This window comes from Hippocampus comes, unplaced genomic scaffold (genome assembly GCF_001891065.2).
Source record: "Hippocampus comes isolate QL1 unplaced genomic scaffold, H_comes_QL1_v1.1 scaffold317, whole genome shotgun sequence".
NCBI lineage: Eukaryota > Metazoa > Chordata > Actinopteri > Syngnathiformes > Syngnathidae > Hippocampus > Hippocampus comes.
In genome coordinates, this window is record NW_017805531.1 from 290763 (window position 1) to 313469 (window position 22707).

A 22707-nucleotide genomic window follows, 5' to 3' on the forward strand; every position below is an offset into this window, starting at 1 on the left:
AGCCTGCTATGCACGACAGCTGTTACGAAGTCAGAGCTGCGGTAAAAAGAAGAGAGGAAAAACGATAAAAGCAATGACTGGTTGGACATATTATTATTATTATTATTATTATTATTATTATTATTATTATTATTATCGTCATTATCATTAATAATAAATAATATTAACAATAATAATAATAATAATAATAATACACCTTTCCACGATCAATTCTACGATGAATTGTTATGCTTTTAAATGCTGTATTTCATTAAATTTAAAGATTTTATCAAATAATTGGTACCGAAAAGAGAATGGCTTGTCACGTGCGATCGCCGGTATGGCTTTCAAAGAAAAGCAAATTGATGAGTTGATGCACTACGTTTCCCATACATGACTGCGGTTTAAATCCCTCTCTCCCAAAGCATTGTGGGAATTGAGGAACTCCCCCAAAGGTCATCTGATTTTTAAAAACTACATTTCCCGAATTGATTGTACTGTACATCTCCTGCTTATTTGGCTCCTCCGAGTCGTGATTCATTTGAAAAATTCGGCATTTGCAGATTTTCGCTGTAAAGGCGTACTTTTTGGTGAGTTAAAAACACGTCGCATTATTTACGCGCTTTTTTAGTGATCGAAACAATGGCAACACGGCTATAAAGTAGGAGGTTCTGATTAGGATTATATTTTTGACGAAAGAAAATTTACCTTGGAGTTTTTTTTTTTGACATTTTCTCCATGACGTATTTATTGTTGAAAGGTGAGGACGCTCGCGGTGACGGTGTTCATGGCGCAGGAGGATCAACACAGCCTGCAGGCTAAATTTGCTGCTGCGGTTAAAGTCATCTGGAGTTTACCGAAACAAGGTTGACCCTTCTGTACATCATAGGGAAAAAAAATATGATCCGATTGCACTCATTTTTATTTTTTAATTAGTTGGAATTTTGCACAACACAGATTGACATGCTGTATTTATTCACGTGCAATGTGGGTCAAACTGACCTACATGCAGAGTTTCAAGCTCACCTTCTGTTCATCAAGCTGATTAACTGAACAGTCAAGTCTAATAACATCTCCAGAAGCTCTCATGTATTGCACTAGACGGTGAAATCCATATTCATACTGTCCAATGTTACACTTATCGCCCTCAGGTCCTTTCCAGCTGTCTGATGACATGATGCTCATGTTTTATAGTTATTACAAGCAATCCACCGTAGGGCCTTGCACCTTTACCAGACCAACTGGTTTCTGGGCGTCACATGAAAAAAACAAATGGTAAGGACTTTTGAAAATGCCCTTTCAAGTTACATGCATGCAGTAGTAAATATGTTATACATACATAGTTTATTATCGTGCCAACTTTGCAAGAATGTGCCGTCCATTTGCACCAAAAAGTCATGAGGTTTTTTTTTTTTCCCTTTGGCCGCTGTATGGCTTCCAAGAAAAATATCATAGGTTCGACTCTCAGCTGGTTGAGATTGAGATCACGCTACCGGCATTGATTTATGTATTTTTATTTTATTTTATTTGCCAGGGATGCATGGAGCTCTTTAGGAAACATGTCAAAGGAAGAAGCCATGAAGAATTATGTTGAAAACATCCAGCTGGTAAGCCTTTTGTTGTTTTCAAGTTAATAAATTGTAAATGGAACCGATAAATACAATAGCAGTTCACCATTGCTTGAAATCACATATGTCTAACTGGCAGAATGCGTCCCGCCACATCATTTAATGTGGCCCGCAAAAGCAATTTCATGTTGTTTTGCTTAAAAAGTACTGTTAAGTATTTTATGTATTGTTTCCCCACAAAATGATCAACGATAGAAAATTTGCTGAAGATGTCAAAGTATAGTTACTGTCTCGTCTATTGAATTCAGTTTACAATTCCTTGTTGCTGGTCCAGATGGTAGAATATTGAGAGCAGACTGAAAAAAAGGAGGAGTTGGTCGAACACAGTATTTAGCATTGTGTATTTTTCATATACTCTATGTAATAATTATTACATACTAAAACGCTTTCAACTGTACTATGGCAGATTTTGGAGACGATGCCGGTCTCAAATGAAGTTTCTGACTTGGTGCGGCAGCTTGGCAACTTCTACTTGGAAGAAGAGGAGGGTGGAGGTGAAGAGAATGAAGCGGAGTGCAGACCTTTCACAAGGCCTTTTGCAAAGCAAGCAGGTATGATTTAAGCAGGGGCCAGACTGATGCAAATACTTCTTTTAAATTGTCTTAACTTCACATTATGTGCACTGAGCCTAATGATTGATTGTCTTTCTTTGTTTAATCGGAAGAGCCGGTCAGTCCAAAGAAACCCGCAATGGAAGGCAAGTATTTTCATTATCAAGTAAATCAAGCAAATAATCAACTGCTGTTCAAAGTCAAATGATGTATGTGATGTGCAGTCTTACACATGTTGTGCGTTGCACTCGTTGCCCTTTTTGTTTTGTTGAAATATATTGTAAGGAGAATTAATACAACAGAGCTGTCTTCAGTATTTTGGCTGACATTGACACACATATTTCTGTGCAACCAACTCTGTAAGTCTGGAAATGAATGCACAGTGCTTACATTCTTCTTCGACATTCTTTGTTGTAGATTTAATCACAAGTTTTTCTGTGTCCCTTTACAGGCTATGGAGATCTGTGGGACGATATACAAAACTTCCAAGAAGAAGAAAGTAGCATGAGCTTTAATGGAGCGGAGGCAGTAGAATGCGAGGAGGATATCGGATATCTGAGAAAAGAAGAAATGGGTGAAGTGGACAATGTAGACGAAGAAGACGGGGCAGATGGAGAAGGCCAGCATGAACAGATTTTTCTGAAAAATGATCAACTGTACCTCCATCATTTTTTTTAGATAATTCCTGTCTTTCTTTTCCACTCTCGTCACAGGGTGGGGCCTCGAGCCTAGGCCGCACGTACCACAGGACACGACGTGGAGGTGTTGCACCAGGAGGTCCGGCAGCAGCGTAGAGCCGAGCATGTCGTCTTTGACCAACGGCACCCACAGCTCCCTCGATAGTGAGGTGGAAGAGGAAGAGTTGGCCTATGCTAAACAACACAGCACATGCGGCCCCATCTACGTGGACTTTAATGGACACTTGCTCGGTAACAATGTGCATTTGAGATACGACCACAGACATCATTGTATCAATGTATGGAGTGTTGTATTTGTACTCATGGACACCATTAAGTTTGTTTATATTTGTTGCTTACATTATTTATTTTGTTCTTGTCTCACTGTTTCAGGTGTACTATTGTTAATCTGATTTACAGAACATAAACTACAGTGTAGTAAATTTCCGTTTTAGATCACAATGATGCTGTCAAGAAGAGCAACCATTTGGCAGACTCCGACAATGAGGAATTCTGTGATTCAATGGATGATCCGACAATGAGCAAGGTTTGTTGAAGGATTAGGTTCCACAATGTAGGAAATGTGCAGATTTTATTTTTGTTCTGGAAATGAGCTGAGAAAGTTGCCTGCAGCTGTGAGACACTTTGCTCACAGCTGCAGTTGCACAGCTGCAATTGTAACACATAGACATGATTTTATGTTTCTCCAACAAGCTTCTGTCTACGTCACAAATCCAGTCAGGCGGCTCAACATCTACCTTGGGGAAGGAGCACGATCTTTGGTTTGAGAGCTCCTCCGCCCTTAAAGCAGAAGACCGTTCACTTCGAGTCAATTCTTGCCATGAGGAGCCTCACAAACGCGTTCGAGGTAAAGACACATGAAGTAAATGAAGTACACTGTCACTGTAGCCCGTTCTACAGCAAAACACAGTACTTAAAGTGCGTCGTAGCGAGCTTGCACACGATAGGTTAACCTGTCACTTTCTTCTTTATCTTTCAGAGTCTCCGTCACCAAAGACTGCTTGCAGCTATCAACTGTGGTTGCGGACCTGTGACACCGCGTCAGAGTGCACACGCCACAGTGCCGCTTCTTGGGCGAACGTCAATGAGCAAATGGTTAAGACACTTTTGAAATTGCAGGACGACATGAGCGATGCGCTGCATCGACTGCACACTTTAGAGGGGCTCACTGTGGCACAGGTAAAGCTCCGAAGCTTTCAAAGAAGGTGTACTGTAGATTTTGCTGCTCTACAAAGTACATTGTCAGAAGAGTAAACCTTGATAACACAATGTGATTTTTTTAATGCGATTAAATTGATCTTCTTCCTAATGACAATATAACCACTGTAAATGGTGACACTAGACACAGCATGCTCACACAAAATGATCAGAATAAGAAATATAATTTTAAAAAATTGAAAATTGAGCCTAACTTTCAGAGAGGTTATAATTGACAATATGCTGCGGTTGTTATTTGCAGTGGCGTAGAACTGGACAAAGCAGCATACAACGGCAATCAAAATTGAGCATTTTTATCTTGCATTTTTTTGGGTGTTTGTTCTCATTCGATCGTTCAGTTGGTATTTTTTTTTTAACCCGTATTTCTGTATATCACTATTTCAAGTCAAGCTCATCCTTATCGAGGTGTGCAGATACTCCACCTGTAGCACAAAAGGTATTCACACACAATTTCCATTGGAGTGTTTCATTTGAAAGATTGACAGTTAATGGTCATGTTAATCACTGGGACCCGATGAGAGTATATTTTTCTGTTTCTCACAGTTTTTCACACCTTCTTGGTGGCCGTTTGACCATTCTCCAATTACCATGGTGATGACAGCACTTTGGCCTGCAATTGCATTTGGTCTGGTCCAGCTTTATTCACGGCGAAAGCGACGGTAAGCGTGATGCTGATTTTCGTACAGTATGTCTTGGTCTTTTGTTTTTACTTCACAAACAAATATAATGTAGTCTTGTTCCAGGAAAATCACTTGACGTAATCGTTGTCGTTCAACATCATGACCCCTGGGTGATATAGCTGCACTCTTGTTTCTCTGACAGATGAAGCATCATGGAACAGCTTTAACTTGAATAGGCTTGACGAAACTATCAAGATTTAAACATTTGGTGAGAGCTTGATGATTCGCCACTCAATTTCATCACAGCAGTAAATGTTATTGAGCTACATTTCCTATTGTACATCTTATTTTATTATCAGTTGCAGAATAAACAAGTCACCAAGTGTAGCTGCCCCATTGTCTTTTGGTTCATGGTATTCACACAGGTACTGTAACATTTAGAATTTGAGGAAGGAGGAGGAGGAGATGCGGTTGCCAGTGTGAGTTTGTCATGGCTGTCGCAGAAGGCCATTTTCAATAAAAGTGTGAACATTACAATAATAAAGATAAAATGTTGGGAAAATGTGTACCTTTGTTATTTCTTTTATTTTTTTTTACTATTGTAAAACATCCATGTGCTGCACAATTAGTTAAAGCGAAGATTATAGTCTTCGGTGCAAGAACAGGTGGATTTGAATCTTTACTCAGGCCTGGGGCCCTTGAGTATGGCGTTTAAATGTTCTCCCTTTATTTGCATCTGCTCTCAGTCTGGCAGCTTTACAATCTAAAAACGTGTTTGGTTGCTTTCAGACTTGCAGCTATAGATGTGAATGTGAGTGAACGGTTGTTGGTTGGAACCGATAAATACAATTTATTGGAACAGTTCACCATTGCCTTAAATGACATATGTCTAACTGGCGGAATGCGGCCCGTCACATCATTTAATGTGGCCCGCAAAAGCAATTCATAATGTAGTGCATTGCACTGAACTTTGATATTTTGTTTTGTTTTGTTTCAAGCTACTGTATATGGATTGTGATCCACACGTGTTCATTCATAAAAACACACTGTGTCAAATTCATGTTGTTTTGCTAAAAAGGTACTCTTAAGTATTTTATGTATTGTTTCCCAAAAAAATGATCAACGCTAGAAAATTTGCTGAAGATGTCAAAGTATAGTTACTGTCTCGCCGATTGAATTCAGTTTACAATTCCTTGTTACTGGTCCAGATGGTAGAATATTGAGAGTATACTGAAAAAAAGGAGGAGTTGGTCGAACACAGTATTAAAAAAAAGAGGTCTGCTGCGGGATACAAAACATCGTTACAACATAATAGACGTCACATCCGGATTTCCACGCTAGCTGTAGCGCTTGCAAAAGTTAAATGTGACAGCCGCGGACAAGTACGTGTCAAGAGAAGTTATAGATGCGTTCACGGTCGCTGTTGGCTTAAAATGCTTTCTTTGTCAACGGCCGTTCAACCCCTCAAATGAAGTCTCTGACTTGGTGCGGCAGCTTGGTAACTTCTACTTGGAAGAAGAGGAGGGTGGAGGTGAAGAGAATGAAGCGGAGTGCAGACCTTTCACAAGGCCTTTTGCACAGCAAGCAGGTATGATTTAAGCAGGGGCCAGGCTGATGCAAATACTTCTTTTAAATTGTCTTCACTTCACATTATGTGCACTGAGCCTAATGACTGATTGTCTTTCTTTGTTTAATCGGAAGAGCCGGTCAGTCCAAAGAAACCCGCAATGGAAGGCAAGTATTTTCATTATCAAGTAAATCAAGCAAATAATCAACTGCTGTTCAAAGTCAAATGATGTATGTGATGTGCAGTCTTACACATGTTGTGCGTTGCACTCGTTGCCCTTTTTGTTTTGTTGAAATATATTGTAAGGAGAATTAATACAACAGAGCTGTCTTCAGTATTTTGGCTGACATTGACACACATATTTCTGTGCAACCAACTCTGTAAGTCTGGAAATGAATGCACAGTGCTTACATTCTTCTTCGACATTCTTTGTTGTAGATTTAATCACAAGTTTTTCTGTGTCCCTTTACAGGCTATGGAGATCTGTGGGACGATATACAAAACTTCCAAGAAGAAGAAAGTAGCATGAGCTTTAATGGAGCGGAGGCAGTAGAATGCGAGGAGGATATCGGATATCTGAGAAAAGAAGAAATGGGTGAAGTGGACAATGTAGACGAGGAAGACAAGGCAGATGCAAAAGGCCAGCATGAACAGATTTTTCTTAAAAATGATGAACTGTACCTCCATCATTTTTTTTAGATGATTCCTGTCTTTCTTTTCCACTCTCGTCACAGGGTGGGGACTCGAGGCGAGGCCGCACGCGCCACAGGACACGACGTGGAGGTGTTGCACCAGGGGGTCCGGCAGCAGCGTGGAGCCGAGCATGTCGTCGTTGACCAACGGCACCCGCAGCTCCCTCGATAGTGAGGTGGAGGAGGAAGAGCTGGCCTACTCAAAACAACACGGCACATGCGGCCCCATCTACGTGGACTTTAATGGACGCTTGCTCGGTAACAACGTGCATTTGAGATACGACCGCGGACGTCATTGTATCAATGTATGGAGTGTTGTATTTGTACTCATGGAAACCATTAAGTTTGTTTATATTTGTTGCTTACATTATTTATTTTGTTCTTGTCTCACTGTTTCAGGTGTACTATTGTTAATCTGATTTACAGAACATAAACTACAGTGTAGTAAATTTCCGTTTTAGATCACAATGATGCTGTCAAGAAGAGCAACCATTTGGCAGACTCTGACAATGAGGAATTCTGTGATTCAATGGATGATCCGACCATGGGCAAGGTTTGTTGAAGGATTAGGTTCCACAATGTGGGAAATGTGCAGATTTTATTTTTGTTCTGGAAATGATCTGAGAAAGTTGCCTGCAGCTGTGAGACACTTTGCTCACAGCTGCAGTTGCACAGCTGCAACTGTAACACCTCGACATGATTTCATGTTTCTCCAACAAGCTTCTGTCTACGTCACAAATCCAGTCAGGCGGCTCAACATCTACCTTGGGGAAGGAGCACGATCTTTGGTTTGAGAGCTCCTCCGCCCTTAAAGCAGAAGACCGTTCACTTCGAGTCAATTCTTGCCATGAGGAGCCTCACAAACACGTTCGAGGTAAAGACACATGAAGTAAATGAAGTACACTGTCACTGTAGCCCGTTCTACAGCAAAACACAGTACTTAAAGTGCGTCGTAGCGAGCTCGCACACGATAGGTTAACCTGTCACTTTCTTCTTTATCTTTCAGAGTCTCCGTCAGCAAAGACTGCTTGCAGCTATCAACTGTGGTTGCGGACCTTTGACAGCGCGTCAGAGTGCACACGCCACAGCGCCGCTTCTTGGGCGAACGTCAATGAGCAAATAGTTAAGACACTTTTGAAATTGCAGGACGACATGAGCGATGCGCTGCATCGACTGCACACTTTAGAGGGGCTCACTGTGGCACAGGTAAAGCTCCGAAGCTTTCAAAGAAGGTGTACTGTAGATTTTGCTGCTCTACAAAGTACATTGTCAGAAGAGTAAACCTTGATAACACAATGTGATTTTTTTTTAATGCAATTAATTTGATCTTCTTCCTAATGACAATATAACCACTGTAAATGGTGACACTAGACACAACATACTCACACAAAAAAACCCTCTTATGATCAGAATAAGAAATATACTTTTAAAAAATTGAAAATTTAGCCTAACTTTCAGAGAGGTTATAATTGCCAATATGCTGCGGTTGTTATTTGCAGTGGCGTAGAACTGGACAAAGCAGCATACAACGGCAATCAAAATTGAACATTTTTATCTTGCATTTTTTTGGGTGTTTGGTCTCATTCGATCGTCCCGTTGTTTTTTTGTTTTTTTAAACCCGTATTTCTGTATTTCACCATTTCAAGTCAAGCTCATCCTTATCGAGGTGTGCAGATACTCCACCTGTAGCACAAAAGGTATTCACACACAATTTCCATTGGAGTGTTTCATTTGAAAGATTGACAGTTAATGGTCATGTTAATCACTGGGACCCGATGAGAGTATATTTTTCTGTTTCTCGACAGTTTTTCACACCTTCTTGGTGGCCGTTTGACCATTCTCCAATTACCATGATGATGACAGCACTTTGGCCTGCAATTGCATTTGGTCTGGTCCAGCTTTATTCACGGCGAAAGCGACGGTAAGCGTGATGCTGATTTTGGTACAGTATGTCTTGGTGTTTTGTTTTTACTTCATAAACAAATATAATGTAGTCTTGTTCCAGGAAAATCACTTGACGTAATCGTTGTCGTTCAACATCATGACCCCTGGGTGATATAGCTGCACTCTTGTTTCTCTCTGACAGATGAAGCATCGTGGAACAGCTTTAACTAGAATAGGCATGATGAAACTATCAAGATTTAAACATTTGGTGAGAGCTTGATGATTCGCCACTCAATTTCATCACAGCAGTAAATGTTATTGAGCTACATTTCCTATTGTACATCTTATTTTATTATCAGTTGCAGAATAAACAAGTCACCAAGTGTAGCTGCCCCATTGTCTTCTGGTTCATGGTTTTTACACAGGTACTGTAACATTTAGAATTTGAAGAAGGACGAGGAGGAGCTGCGGTTGCCAGTGTGAGTTTGTCATGGCTGTCGCAGAAGGCCATTTTCAATAAAAGTGTGAACATTACAATAATAAAGATAAAATGTTGGGAAAATGTGTACCTTTGTAATTAAAAAAAATTTTTACTATTGTAAAACATCCATGTACTGCACAATTAGTTAAAGCGAAGATTATAGTCTTCGGTGCAAGAACAGGTGGATTTGAATCTTTACTCAGGCCTGGGGCCCTTGAGTATGGCGTTTAAATGTTCTCCCTTTATTTGCATCTGCTCTCAGTCTGGCAGCTTTACAATCTAAAAACGTGTTTGGTTGCTTTCAGACTTGCAGCTATAGATGTGAATGTGAGTGAACGGTTGTTGGTTTCTAGGTGTCAGTCAGTATTAAAATAGGTACAGTATTTATTATCCCTATTGATGCTCATTGATGTCATTTCTAGTGTATGGTGCCAGTTATCATTTGTCCAGTTGACTGTAATGTAGTGCATTGCACTGAACTTTGATATTTTGTTTTGTTTTGTTTCAAGCTACTGTATATGGATTGTGATCCACACGTGTTCATTCATAAAAACACACAAAATGAATCTCAGAGGAAGTGCGAGAAGAACTGCGGAAAAAAAAGAGGTCTGCTGCGGGATACAAAACATCGTTACAACATAATAGACGTCACATCCGGATTTCCACGCTAGCTGTAGCGCTTGCAAAAGTTAAATGTGACAGCCGCGGACAAGTACGTGTGAAGAGAAGTTATTTAGATGCGTTCACGGTCGCTGTTGGCTTAAAATGCTTTCTTTGTCAACGGCCGTTCAACCACAGGTAAGAACGCATTGGATGTTTGTCACGCTAATAATAGGAGAGTGTTTATTTGTCTCTAACCTTTAGAAGTTGAGCCTGTTAGCTAGCTAACCTTAACTACTGTATAGCTTTCAAACTCATCCTGCTACATTTGCTTACGTAGCAGCGTTTAGTATTGTTCTACTTTAAAAAAAAAATTAACGTATCTACATTATCAGAATATTGCCCGTAAGATGCGGTAATTTAATTTACGTGACGTGCGTGATCGTTGCGCGATGGAGTGAGGGGGGGAGCCAGATGATGGGTTATTGAAGGCTAAACTACCCAAGCAGATTTGACTATGCAAAGCATTTTGAGCATCCATCGGTATCAGTGCTATTAAGAGGATCGTTCACGTACTAGTCCGCCTTTTGTCCTCACTGTAGACAATTGAGCGCACTGAAACGAATGTGTCTTACTGGTGATGTTTTTGGCACTACTGTATGACATACGGTGTATGTTTCTGCACACTTGTAGGACAATTTGGCATCCTCCCATTGAGGGGGCGATCTATAGCCTTGCTTTGAACTCGTTTTGTTATCTTATAATAGAGCTTTCCATGTGTAAGACGCAGCCTAGTTGGAATGTTACCCAAATAAAGTCCCCTTCTAACCTTAACCCAATAATCCAATGGGCAGTTTCAATCACACTGGCCCAATAGGGTGAAATCTTAATTCCCCCCAAAATATGGAAGCGGCCATCTGTTGCCCCCCCACATTTCCTCCAGCGGCAGTGGGATTAATATTGCATTTGTGGAATATGAATTACCGTAAGAAGCAAAATCCAACCTTGTTGCATGTTGTCTTGAGAGGGAAAACATTTCATCTTACAGCACATTTGACAATAAAGTTGTACTTGACTTCTGACAGATGAAGCATCGTGGAACAGCTTTAACTAGAATAGGCATGATGAAACTATCAAGATTTAAACATTTGGTGAGAGCTTGCTGAGATGGATGGAGTGGGTTTTGCTGTCTTAATATTCCACAAATGCAAAATTAATCCGAATGCCAAGTTTAGTTTAGCGTGGGGGCATAAAACATATTATTGGAAAGAGAATTTTTGACTTCTCCTTTTAATGGGGCAAACATTAATCTTTCTTGTTTTCTTGAAATGGCAGGTGACTGTTCCCCTGAGTCACCTCCTCAATGTTCTCCACGCTTTGAAGAGCTCAGTTGGAAGCAGCAGCACCTTAAGCAAATCAAGACTACCCAATGAGCATGCCTGTCAGGCAGAACTACATTATCCTGAGGTAATAATGCCCAGTGATACATTTTTGGATACTACCTGCAATATTGATAAGGATGACATTGATAATGAAAGTTGTGCGTACAGCCCCTGTGGAACCTGCGGGACCTTGGCCTGTCTGACCTCGGAACGCAGCAGCTGAACGAGTTGGCGATTAGGGTGTTACCATGTTTGAATTCACAGGAAGCACCAGCCCCGATAGTGGGCAGTCGGACAATCTGGCGAACGTCTCACCTTTCCACGCACTCTTTTTTCCTAAACAAGCATGGTGAGTTTTGGTAGTTTTTGCTCTGACGAGATCGACCACTGTTCATGTTATCCTCTTAGTATAAATGTTGTGTAATTGTCTCTCAAATATGCATAATTCAACATTGATGGTTAAAGAAGAGGCAAAATACGTTATAAATCAAAATATCGGATTTGCATGAAGTCATCCAATACTGGGCCTGTTGTACCCAAATGCACGTAGACATTTTAATCTTCCGCCTGCAATTTCCATAAGTTAAGGTGACCGTAAAATGCCTGTTGCTAATTACCACCTGTCCTTGTTGCTAGGGTTTTCTTCTCAGCGGATGTCAGCTCCACTTTATTCCAGGCAAAGGCCGTCTCCTCTTCAGTCAGTCTGCAAAGAGCTGCAACACTGTTCAGGTGACACACACGAGTTCACCTACTTATCGACATTCACTGCTAGTCCAGCTCAAATCATGGACCTTTGACATCTCAATGGCAGTGAATGAGTTAACCCAAACCCAGAAAATGATGTAAAAAATGTTGCCTTTATATTTTCAAAGTGTGGATCCAGCACAGAGGCTTTAAAACATTAAGGAGCAAAACCAAAAGACTGCAGTCAGCTATTGAACGCCCTGTGGAACCTGAGGGATTCCCTCCATCTTTCATGAAGGTAAAATGCTACTTGGAGCTGTCTTTCTATGAATGATACAGACTTTTAAGTTTCAGCACTAAAATTGTCTCACTGATATCACAATTGACAATGATGCAATTATTTTTGGGTACGTTTGAAGCATGTCACACTTGTGTACTATGCATTTTACACAAAAGGCTGGAAATTTTACTTGAATTTATTCTGTAACGCTGCAATTCTTTCCCTGCATTCATTCATCTTAAGTGAAGTCAACTTATATGTAAGGGCCAATAAATGTGAATTGCTATCATTCACTTATAAATATCTCATTCGAATAGGGCTTCCTGACACGAGACAAGGGGATCGATATGGAAAGTCTTGAAAGTCTAACGAAGAGTGGGAACGTACCCGATGGACAGCAGGATGCCTTTAAGAGGGGCTTTGCTGAGGGTTTCCTGAAGGCCCAAACACTGACGCAACGCACACAAGGTAAGTAAAAACGGATGAATTACATTTCCCTTAGTGCACACGAATAGTTACTTTCATGAATAATGTCACAAGCTGCTTTACCTGGTTCATGGTTTTTACACAGGTACTGTAACATTTAGAATTTGAAGAAGGACGAGGAGGAGCTGCGGTTGCCAGTGTGAGTTTGTCATGGCTGTCGCAGAAGGCCATTTTCAATAAAAGTGTGAACATTACAATAATAAAGATAAAATGTTGGGAAAATGTGTACCTTTGTAATTAAAAAAAATTTTTACTATTGTAAAACATCCATGTACTGCACAATTAGTTAAAGCGAAGATTATAGTCTTCGGTGCAAGAACAGGTGGATTTGAATCTTTACTCAGGCCTGGGGCCCTTGAGTATGGCGTTTAAATGTTCTCCCTTTATTTGCATCTGCTCTCAGTCTGGCAGCTTTACAATCTAAAAACGTGTTTGGTTGCTTTCAGACTTGCAGCTATAGATGTGAATGTGAGTGAACGGTTGTTGGTTTCTAGGTGTCAGTCAGTATTAAAATAGGTACAGTATTTATTATCCCTATTGATGCTCATTGATGTCATTTCTAGTGTATGGTGCCAGTTATCATTTGTCCAGTTGACTGAAATGTAGTGCACTGCACTGAACTTTGATTTTTTTGTTTGTTTGTTTGTTTCAAGCTACTGTATATGTATTGTGATCCACACGTGTTCATTCATAAAAACACACAAAATGAATCTCAGAGGAAGTGCGAGAAGAACTGCGGGGAAAAAAAGAGGTCTGCTGCAGGATACAAAACATCGTTACAACACAATGACGTCACATCCGGATTTCCACGCTAGCTGTCTCGCTTGCAAAAGTTAAATGTGACAGCCGCGGACAAGTACGTGTGAAGAGAAGTTATTTAGATGCGTTCACGGTCGCTGTTGGCTTAAAATGCTTTCTTTGTCAACGGCCGTTCAACCACAGGTAAGAACGCATTGGATGTTTGTCACGCTAATAATAGGAGAGTGTTTATTTGTCTCTAACCTTTAGAAGTTGAGCCTGTTAGCTAGCTAACCTTAACTACTGTATAGCTTTCAAACTCATCCTGCTACATTTGCTTACGTAGCAGCGTTTAGTATTGTTCTACTTTAAAAAAAAAATTAACGTATCTACATTATCAGAATATTGCCCGTAAGATGCGGTAATTTAATTTACGTGACGTGCGTGATCGTTGCGCGATGGAGTGAGGGGGGGAGCCAGATGATGGGTTATTGAAGGCTAAACTACCCAAGCAGATTTGACTATGCAAAGCATTTTGAGCATCCATCGGTATCAGTGCTATTAAGAGGATCGTTCACGTACTAGTCCGCCTTTTGTCCTCACTGTAGACAATTGAGCGCACTGAAACGAATGTGTCTTACTGGTGATGTTTTTGGCACTACTGTATGACATACGGTGTATGTTTCTGCACACTTGTAGGACAATTTGGCATCCTCCCATTGAGGGGGCGATCTATAGCCTTGCTTTGAACTCGTTTTGTTATCTTATAATAGAGCTTTCCATGTGTAAGACGCAGCCTAGTTGGAATGTTACCCAAATAAAGTCCCCTTCTAACCTTAACCCAATAATCCAATGGGCAGTTTCAATCACACTGGCCCAATAGGGTGAAATCTTAATTCCCCCCAAAATATGGAAGCGGCCATCTGTTGCCCCCCCACATTTCCTCCAGCGGCAGTGGGATTAATATTGCATTTGTGGAATATGAATTACCGTAAGAAGCAAAATCCAACCTTGTTGCATGTTGTCTTGAGAGGGAAAACATTTCATCTTACAGCACATTTGACAATAAAGTTGTACTTGACTTGACTTTTTAATCCATTTTAGAGGAGGCCATTTTGCCACTTGCTGTCGACCGAAAATGACATCACAGTAACTAAGGGCTCAAGTAACGACCAGTCATGACTCACCTCTTTTCTAGGTTTAATCATGTGACATTTACAAGCTGAGCCTTTCGCCACTGTGATGGTCATTTTCAGTCAACAGCAAGTGGCAAAATGGCCGGCACCTGAGATGGATGGAGTGGGTTTTGCTGTAATTAAAAAAAATTTTTACTATTGTAAAACATCCATGTACTGCACAATTAGTTAAAGCGAAGATTATAGTCTTCGGTGCAAGAACAGGTGGATTTGAATCTTTACTCAGGCCTGGGGCCCTTGAGTATGGCGTTTAAATGTTCTCCCTTTATTTGCATCTGCTCTCAGTCTGGCAGCTTTACAATCTAAAAACGTGTTTGGTTGCTTTCAGACTTGCAGCTATAGATGTGAATGTGAGTGAACGGTTGTTGGTTTCTAGGTGTCAGTCAGTATTAAAATAGGTACAGTATTTATTATCCCTATTGATGCTCATTGATGTCATTTCTAGTGTATGGTGCCAGTTATCATTTGTCCAGTTGACTGAAATGTAGTGCACTGCACTGAACTTTGATTTTTTTGTTTGTTTGTTTGTTTCAAGCTACTGTATATGTATTGTGATCCACACGTGTTCATTCATAAAAACACACAAAATGAATCTCAGAGGAAGTGCGAGAAGAACTGCGGGGAAAAAAAGAGGTCTGCTGCAGGATACAAAACATCGTTACAACACAATGACGTCACATCCGGATTTCCACGCTAGCTGTCTCGCTTGCAAAAGTTAAATGTGACAGCCGCGGACAAGTACGTGTGAAGAGAAGTTATTTAGATGCGTTCACGGTCGCTGTTGGCTTAAAATGCTTTCTTTGTCAACGGCCGTTCAACCACAGGTAAGAACGCATTGGATGTTTGTCACGCTAATAATAGGAGAGTGTTTATTTGTCTCTAACCTTTAGAAGTTGAGCCTGTTAGCTAGCTAACCTTAACTACTGTATAGCTTTCAAACTCATCCTGCTACATTTGCTTACGTAGCAGCGTTTAGTATTGTTCTACTTTAAAAAAAAAATAAACGTATCTACATTATCAGAATATTGCCCGTAAGATGCGGTAATTTAATTTACGTGACGTGCGTGATCGTTGCGCGATGGAGTGAGGGGGGGAGCCAGATGATGGGTTATTGAAGGCTAAACTACCCAAGCAGATTTGACTATGCAAAGCATTTTGAGCATCCATCGGTATCAGTGCTATTAAGAGGATCGTTCACGTACTAGTCCGCCTTTTGTCCTCACTGTAGACAATTGAGCGCACTGAAACGAATGTGTCTTACTGGTGATGTTTTTGGCACTACTGTATGACATACGGTGTATGTTTCTGCACACTTGTAGGACAATTTGGCATCCTCCCATTGAGGGGGCGATCTATAGCCTTGCTTTGAACTCGTTTTGTTATCTTATAATAGAGCTTTCCATGTGTAAGACGCAGCCTAGTTGGAATGTTACCCAAATAAAGTCCCCTTCTAACCTTAACCCAATAATCCAATGGGCAGTTTCAATCACACTGGCCCAATAGGGTGAAATCTTAATTCCCCCCAAAATATGGAAGCGGCCATCTGTTGCCCCCCCACATTTCCTCCAGCGGCAGTGGGATTAATATTGCATTTGTGGAATATGAATTACCGTAAGAAGCAAAATCCAACCTTGTTGCATGTTGTCTTGAGAGGGAAAACATTTCATCTTACAGCACATTTGACAATAAAGTTGTACTTGACTTGACTTTTTAATCCATTTTAGAGGAGGCCATTTTGCCACTTGCTGTCGACCGAAAATGACATCACAGTAACTAAGGGCTCAAGTAACGACCAGTCATGACTCACCTCTTTTCTAGGTTTAATCATGTGACATTTACAAGCTGAGCCTTTCGCCACTGTGATGGTCATTTTCAGTCAACAGCAAGTGGCAAAATGGCCGGCACCTGAGATGGATGGAGTGGGTTTTGCTGTCTTAATATTCCACAAATGCAAAATTAATCCGAATGCCAAGTTTAGTTTAGCGTGGGGGCATAAAACATATTATTGGAAAGAGAATTTTTGACTTCTCCTTTTAATGGGGCAAACATTAATCTTTCTTGTTTTCTTGAAATGGCAGGTGACTGTTCCCCTGAGTCACCTCCTCAATGTTCTCCACGCTTTGAAGAGCTCAGTTGGAAGCAGCAGCACCTTAAGCAAATCAAGACTACCCAATGAGCATGCCTGTCAGGCAGAACTACATTATCCTGAGGTAATAATGCCCAGTGATACATTTTTGGATACTACCTGCAATATTGATAAGGATGACATTGATAATGAAAGTTGTGCGTACAGCCCCTGTGGAACCTGCGGGACCTTGGCCTGTCTGACCTCGGAACGCAGCAGCTGAACGAGTTGGCGATTAGGGTGTTACCATGTTTGAATTCACAGGAAGCACCAGCCCCGATAGTGGGCAGTCGGACAATCTGGCGAACGTCTCACCTTTCCACGCACTCTTTTTTCCTAAACAAGCATGGTGAGTTTTGGTAGTTTTTGCTCTGACGAGATCGACCACTGTTCATGTTATCCTCTTAGTATAAATGTTGTGTAATTGTCTCTCAAATATGCATAATTCAACATTGATGGTTAAAGAAGAGGCAAAATACGTTATAAATCAAAATATCGGATTTGCATGAAGTCATCCAATACTGGGCCTGTTGTACCCAAATGCACGTAGACATTTTAATCTTCCGCCTGCAATTTCCATAAGTTAAGGTGACCGTAAAATGCCTGTTGCTAATTACCACCTGTCCTTGTTGCTAGGGTTTTCTTCTCAGCGGATGTCAGCTCCACTTTATTCCAGGCAAAGGCCGTCTCCTCTTCAGTCAGTCTGCAAAGAGCTGCAACACTGTTCAGGTGACACACACGAGTTCACCTACTTATCGACATTCACTGCTAGTCCAGCTCAAATCATGGACCTTTGACATCTCAATGGCAGTGAATGAGTTAACCCAAACCCAGAAAATGATGTAAAAAATGTTGCCTTTATATTTTCAAAGTGTGGATCCAGCACAGAGGCTTTAAAACATTAAGGAGCAAAACCAAAAGACTGCAGTCAGCTATTGAACGCCCTGTGGAACCTGAGGGATTCCCTCCATCTTTCATGAAGGTAAAATGCTACTTGGAGCTGTCTTTCTATGAATGATACAGACTTTTAAGTTTCAGCACTAAAATTGTCTCACTGATATCACAATTGACAATGATGCAATTATTTTTGGGTACGTTTGAAGCATGTCACACTTGTGTACTATGCATTTTACACAAAAGGCTGGAAATTTTACTTGAATTTATTCTGTAACGCTGCAATTCTTTCCCTGCATTCATTCATCTTAAGTGAAGTCAACTTATATGTAAGGGCCAATAAATGTGAATTGCTATCATTCACTTATAAATATCTCATTCGAATAGGGCTTCCTGACACGAGACAAGGGGATCGATATGGAAAGTCTTGAAAGTCTAACGAAGAGTGGGAACGTACCCGATGGACAGCAGGATGCCTTTAAGAGGGGCTTTGCTGAGGGTTTCCTGAAGGCCCAAACACTGACGCAACGCACACAAGGTAAGTAAAAACGGATGAATTACATTTCCCTTAGTGCACACGAATAGTTACTTTCATGAATAATGTCACAAGCTGCTTTACTTGTCCGGTTTCTGCCACAAATACATATTCATACATACATTACACACTCACTTTATCACAGTCCAAATGAAGTCTCTTTCATACTTCCCCTTAAAGTTTGCTCCCGCTATTGGCGTTGTTCTGTATAAAATAAATTGACACAGAATGGGACTCACTTTTCCCGCCCCCGTTGTGGTGAATTGGGTGTGTTTGTTTGGATCGTACGTATAGTATTCATCACATTTGTGCGGACATCACCATGGATCCAACGATCTGTTTGCATGAAGCTGCCTTGCCACATGAAGGCACACAGAGTCGCTTCAATGTGTCGTTTTCTTGGATTCCGTGTGGCAGGCACAGGAGAATAATTGCCTGTGCCAGTGTTGCAGCAACTCTGTGGAAAGTTGAATATCTCCATGCATCCAACTGTTTAGACTCCCTGAGACGGAATCGGCTCATCTTGTTGGTGTTACTTCTTGTCGGGCTCTACGGCATCTCAAAGATCCCCTTCATATCAGGTAAAAAGTCCCTCTCCCTTTCAGACTCATCTTTTTACTATGGAAATAGTAACAATAATAATGTTCCAATATGACTGTAATTATTGTGCAGCATGTTAACCCTAAAAGTATTCTCTTATGTGAACTGAAAGACAATGTCTACTTGTTGTGCAGAGTGATTTCGAACTTCCCGTTTTTCACAGTGCGGTTCCGAACCACAACAGGCCTGGACTCCTCAGTGGATCCTGTCCAGATGAAAAATGTGACATTTGAGCATGTCAAAGGCGTTGAAGAAGCAAAAAACGAGCTGCAGGAAGTGGTTGAGTTTCTGAAGAACCCTCAGAAGTTCACAACCCTGGGGGGTAAACTGCCAAAAGGTCAGATCAATGAAATCAACGGTCCAACAAAATAGTGTCGGAAATCATTGAATCAAGTGCAAAGGGATCATCGATGTATTTCCCTTATTTTTCTTTCTCCCTTTTTCCACATAACTCTTTAGGTGTCCTTCTGGTTGGCCCACCGGGGACCGGAAAGACTTTACTCGCCAGAGCGGTGGCAGGAGAAGCAGATGTCCCATTCTACTATGCCTCTGGGTCGGAGTTTGATGAGATGTTTGTTGGCGTCGGAGCCAGCCGCATCAGGAATCTTTTCAGTATGTCTTTTTATCAGGATTTGTCAAATACCTTCCACTTTGAATTGCTTGAAAAACTATAGAATCACTCGCACTGAATGGCCGACTGTTCTTGTTGGTCCTGTCCAGGGGAGGCGAAAGCTAACGCTCCCTGCGTTATCTTTATTGATGAACTGGACAGTGTGGGCGGAAAGAGGATTGAGTCTCCCATGCATCCTTACTCCAGACAGACCATCAATCAACTGCTTGCTGAGATGGATGGGTAATTGCTTGAATGATCATGTATATATCTTCACGGAAATGAAATATTTACTTTTAAAAGTCAAGTATGAAGCTACTTGGTGATGTTGATCCTCACTTACTTGCCTTCCTGACTAAAAACTAGAACGGTACATCCGTCCTCTCCTACCCAAGCATTCCATATTTTGTTCGGTATAGGGGGGAAAAAAATGCTGTTTTTATTTACCCAAATATTAAATCAAAAAATTTTAGAGCCGTAATTTTAATACTGTGTGTCAGTGATACATGTGTTCACGGCACATGCCTACTGTGGAATTGTGACTACATTTTCATTGATTTCGTTTTTTGACAGAAATAAGTAGCCAGAATACAAAAGAGCATTCAAATCGAATGCATTCACCGCCACAATGCTTAATTGACTCGTCATTTTCATTAAATCGTTATGTTGAAGATTCAAACCAAATGAAGGAGTCATCATAATTGGAGCCACGAACTTCCCGGAGGCTTTAGATAAGTATGTTCACATTCTGCACATGCACAGAAAAATGTGTCAAGTGTCGTGCGGAAAGGAACCGTATGTAAGCTGTTGATGTTCTCCTTTAGCGCCCTCATCCGCCCGGGCCGATTTGACATGCAGGTGACCGTCCCTAAACCAGACGTGAAAGGACGAACCGAGATTCTCAACTGGTACCTCAGGAAGATTAAAGTGGATCCAGGTGTGGCATGAACATCCGCAAATCGGCGTATTGCTGCATGCGGGTGCTATCATTGGAACGCTTGGGTAGATTAATCAGTATCATTCTCTTGCAGCCATCGAGGCGAAGATTATTGCGCGGGGCACCGTGGGATTCTCTGGCGCTGACTTGGAAAATCTGGTCAACCAGGCTGCCCTGAAAGCAGCAGTCGATGGTAAAGACATGGTCACCATGAAGGAGCTGGAGTTTGCCAAGGACAAAATTCTCATGGGTGAGTCCAGTTGCTGAGCTCTCCAACAATGTCAAGACAGTGAACTGTATCAATATGGAGGTGTATTTTTGCAGCTCTTATGACTTCTTCCAATGCATTAATGACCACCAATCGGCACACATCCCCCCAAAAATAATGAAACCTTCCTTTAATTAAGGTCCCGAGAGAAGGAGTGCCGAAATCGACAAGAAGAACAAGATCATCACAGCATACCATGAATCCGGCCATGCTATTGTGGCTTATTACACCAAAGACGCCATGCCTATTAACAAAGCCACTATCATGCCAAGGGGCCCCAGTCTCGGACATGTAAGTCAATCAAACACTTGTGCTGTATGCATCAAAACACATGTGATGCAAAAAAAACAAAAAAAAAAACGTATTGTCTTTACCTCACCTTCATTTTGTAGGTGTCATTGCTGCCAGAGAATGATCGCTGGAGTGAGACACGCTCTCAGTTGCTGGCTCAGATGGATGTCAGCATGGGAGGGCGAGTTGCTGAGGAGATCATATTTGGGCATGAGTATATCACAACAGGTTAGAAGTTGAAACATTCAAATTAATGATAGAGTCACACAGATGATTGAAGTCGTGATCAAGAACGTTTTTTCTCTTTCGGTGTCTTTTCTTCTCTAGGAGCATCAAGTGACTTTGATAGTGCCACCAAGATTGCAAAGATGATGGTGACAAGATTTGGAATGTGTGAAAAGGTGAGCTGATTCGAAAGAAACGCCCAAACGTTCGGGCTGTTTTATTCATTTGTGATGTGTGTTCACGTGTTTTCATTTCTCCTCATCTGCCATCACAGTTAGGTGTGATGACCTACACGAACATGACAGAACAAAGTCCAGAGACTCAAGCAGCTGTAGAGAATGAAGTCAGAGTTTTGTTGCGGGTATGTACGACTCTTAAAGACTGATGATGAAAACAGGACCATTATATCCTTCTACCTTTTCTAAATTGACATGGTCTTCTTTCGACCAGGAGTCTTACGAGCGAGCCAAAGCCCTCTTGAGGTCTCATGCCAAAGAGCACAAGAACCTTGCCGATGCGCTGCTGTTGTATGAGACGCTGGATGCCAAAGAGATTCAGCTGGTCTTGGAGGGGAAGACCCTGGAGACCAGATGAAGGCAGCCGGGGAGACACAACAAAGGAGGGCTGGTTTGGGATTTTCCAAGGACTCAGGGCTGGCGGAAAATAGCTGCGAATCTGTCTTAGAAAACGTTAGTGCTTACATGCTCATTTACTAAATTGCTAAAGTGTGGTAAAGTTCAAACTTGTGCATTAACATAGTGAATTATCTGCTTGATGTGCTGAAACCTCCTCGATATACACTGAGTCATCATGCTGGCCGAATAGTAAATACACGTTTTGAATATTGCTCGGGACACTCAGTTGGTACATGATTGTAAATACTCATCACAACCATAAAAAGCTGCTGGCTGTGATGATCTTGTAAATTACAGAGAATTAAGAAAGCATTAGGAGCCAATCCTCAAATTCTTGACTCGTACTGTATGTCTGTTATCTACTTGTCTTTGTGTGTGTTTGTCATCTATTGCTCAAAGGCTGGTTGGCCAAACTACTGCCTACCTAATTTTTCAATCGGATGGCCCTTGAGGAATGTATTTTAGGTGAGGTTTATCTATTATGAAATCAAATTTTGTCCCGTGACTACAAATGAAACATACCTGTACATGTTGTGTGTCCAAATGTGACATAAGCTGCTAGTGAGTGGCAAGAAACTGCAACTGTGTGTAGGGCACTACACCAGTTTGTAAAATACTTACTGAGCCCAGTTTTAGCTTTTTACAATATTGATTCATCTGGGGCGAAAACCTGGTTCATATGTCAATTTTAGTTTTATGGGTCTTATTTTTTTTCCCTTTTAATGTGTAGGGTATATTTGTATTTTTGGCCTTTCCCCATGCATAGCTGTATATAAGATTGGTATCTAATAGCAGGATGGTAAATAGATCTCTATATAAGTATGCGTGAGTGCGTGCGTGTACAGTGTGTGTGTGTGTGTGTGTGTGTGTGTGTGTGTGTGTGTGTATATATATATATATATA

General features: G+C 41.1%; 3 protein-coding genes across 11 annotated transcripts; all 3 read left to right on the forward strand.

Annotated features, from left to right (window-relative positions):
• The first annotated feature begins 297 nt into the window (after positions 1-297).
• On the forward strand, positions 298-9393 carry LOC109520523 (acyl-CoA-binding domain-containing protein 5A-like). 8 transcript variants are annotated; one of them, XR_002169195.1, is made up of 15 exons: positions 300-569; positions 740-845; positions 1131-1254; positions 1514-1586; positions 2014-2158; positions 2272-2304; positions 2610-2777; positions 6996-7211; positions 7415-7506; positions 7674-7827; positions 7960-8159; positions 8591-8650; positions 8759-8874; positions 9040-9105; positions 9197-9393. XR_002169195.1 is itself a non-coding variant. In XM_019877807.1 (14 exons), exons 2-13 carry the CDS (start codon positions 767-769, stop codon positions 4735-4737), a joined length of 1455 nt encoding a protein of 484 aa, XP_019733366.1. In that variant the 5' UTR covers positions 298-569; positions 740-766; the 3' UTR covers positions 4738-4759; positions 9040-9221. The 8 variants fall into 8 exon arrangements, 7 of the variants coding, with proteins under 7 accessions (XP_019733366.1, XP_019733368.1, XP_019733365.1 ...); XM_019877807.1 differs by lacking the exons at positions 6996-7211; positions 7415-7506; positions 7674-7827; ... (1 more) ...; positions 8591-8650; positions 8759-8874 and adding exons at positions 2872-3087; positions 3291-3382; positions 3550-3703; ... (1 more) ...; positions 4460-4510; positions 4618-4759 and having other exon boundaries at positions 298-569; positions 9040-9221; XM_019877809.1 differs by lacking the exons at positions 6996-7211; positions 7415-7506; positions 7674-7827; ... (3 more) ...; positions 9040-9105; positions 9197-9393 and adding exons at positions 2872-3087; positions 3291-3382; positions 3550-3703; ... (2 more) ...; positions 4618-4759; positions 4897-5078 and having other exon boundaries at positions 298-569.
• A 567-nt stretch (positions 9394-9960) lies between these two features.
• LOC109520524 (ATP-dependent zinc metalloprotease YME1L1-like) lies at positions 9961-12773 on the forward strand. The gene is made up of 6 exons (XM_019877812.1): positions 9961-10116; positions 11254-11385; positions 11469-11649; positions 11937-12029; positions 12173-12282; positions 12582-12773. The coding sequence occupies exons 1-6, from the start codon at positions 10084-10086 to the stop codon at positions 12738-12740; spliced, it is 708 nt and encodes a 235-aa protein (XP_019733371.1). The 5' UTR covers positions 9961-10083; the 3' UTR covers positions 12741-12773.
• Positions 12774-13568: 795 nt separating this feature from the next.
• On the forward strand, positions 13569-22383 carry yme1l1b (YME1-like 1b). Of its 2 annotated transcripts, none has more exons than XM_019877804.1 (18): positions 13569-13692; positions 16763-16894; positions 16978-17158; positions 17446-17538; positions 17682-17791; positions 18091-18241; positions 18736-18819; positions 19002-19175; positions 19298-19450; positions 19559-19691; positions 20121-20183; positions 20273-20385; positions 20480-20635; positions 20793-20944; positions 21046-21172; positions 21272-21345; positions 21444-21530; positions 21620-22383. In XM_019877804.1, the coding sequence occupies exons 1-18, from the start codon at positions 13660-13662 to the stop codon at positions 21761-21763; spliced, it is 2160 nt and encodes a 719-aa protein (XP_019733363.1). In that variant the 5' UTR covers positions 13569-13659; the 3' UTR covers positions 21764-22383. The 2 variants fall into 2 exon arrangements, with proteins under 2 accessions (XP_019733363.1, XP_019733361.1); XM_019877802.1 differs by lacking the exon at positions 13569-13692 and adding an exon at positions 15381-15508.
• The last annotated feature ends 324 nt before the right edge of the window (positions 22384-22707 follow it).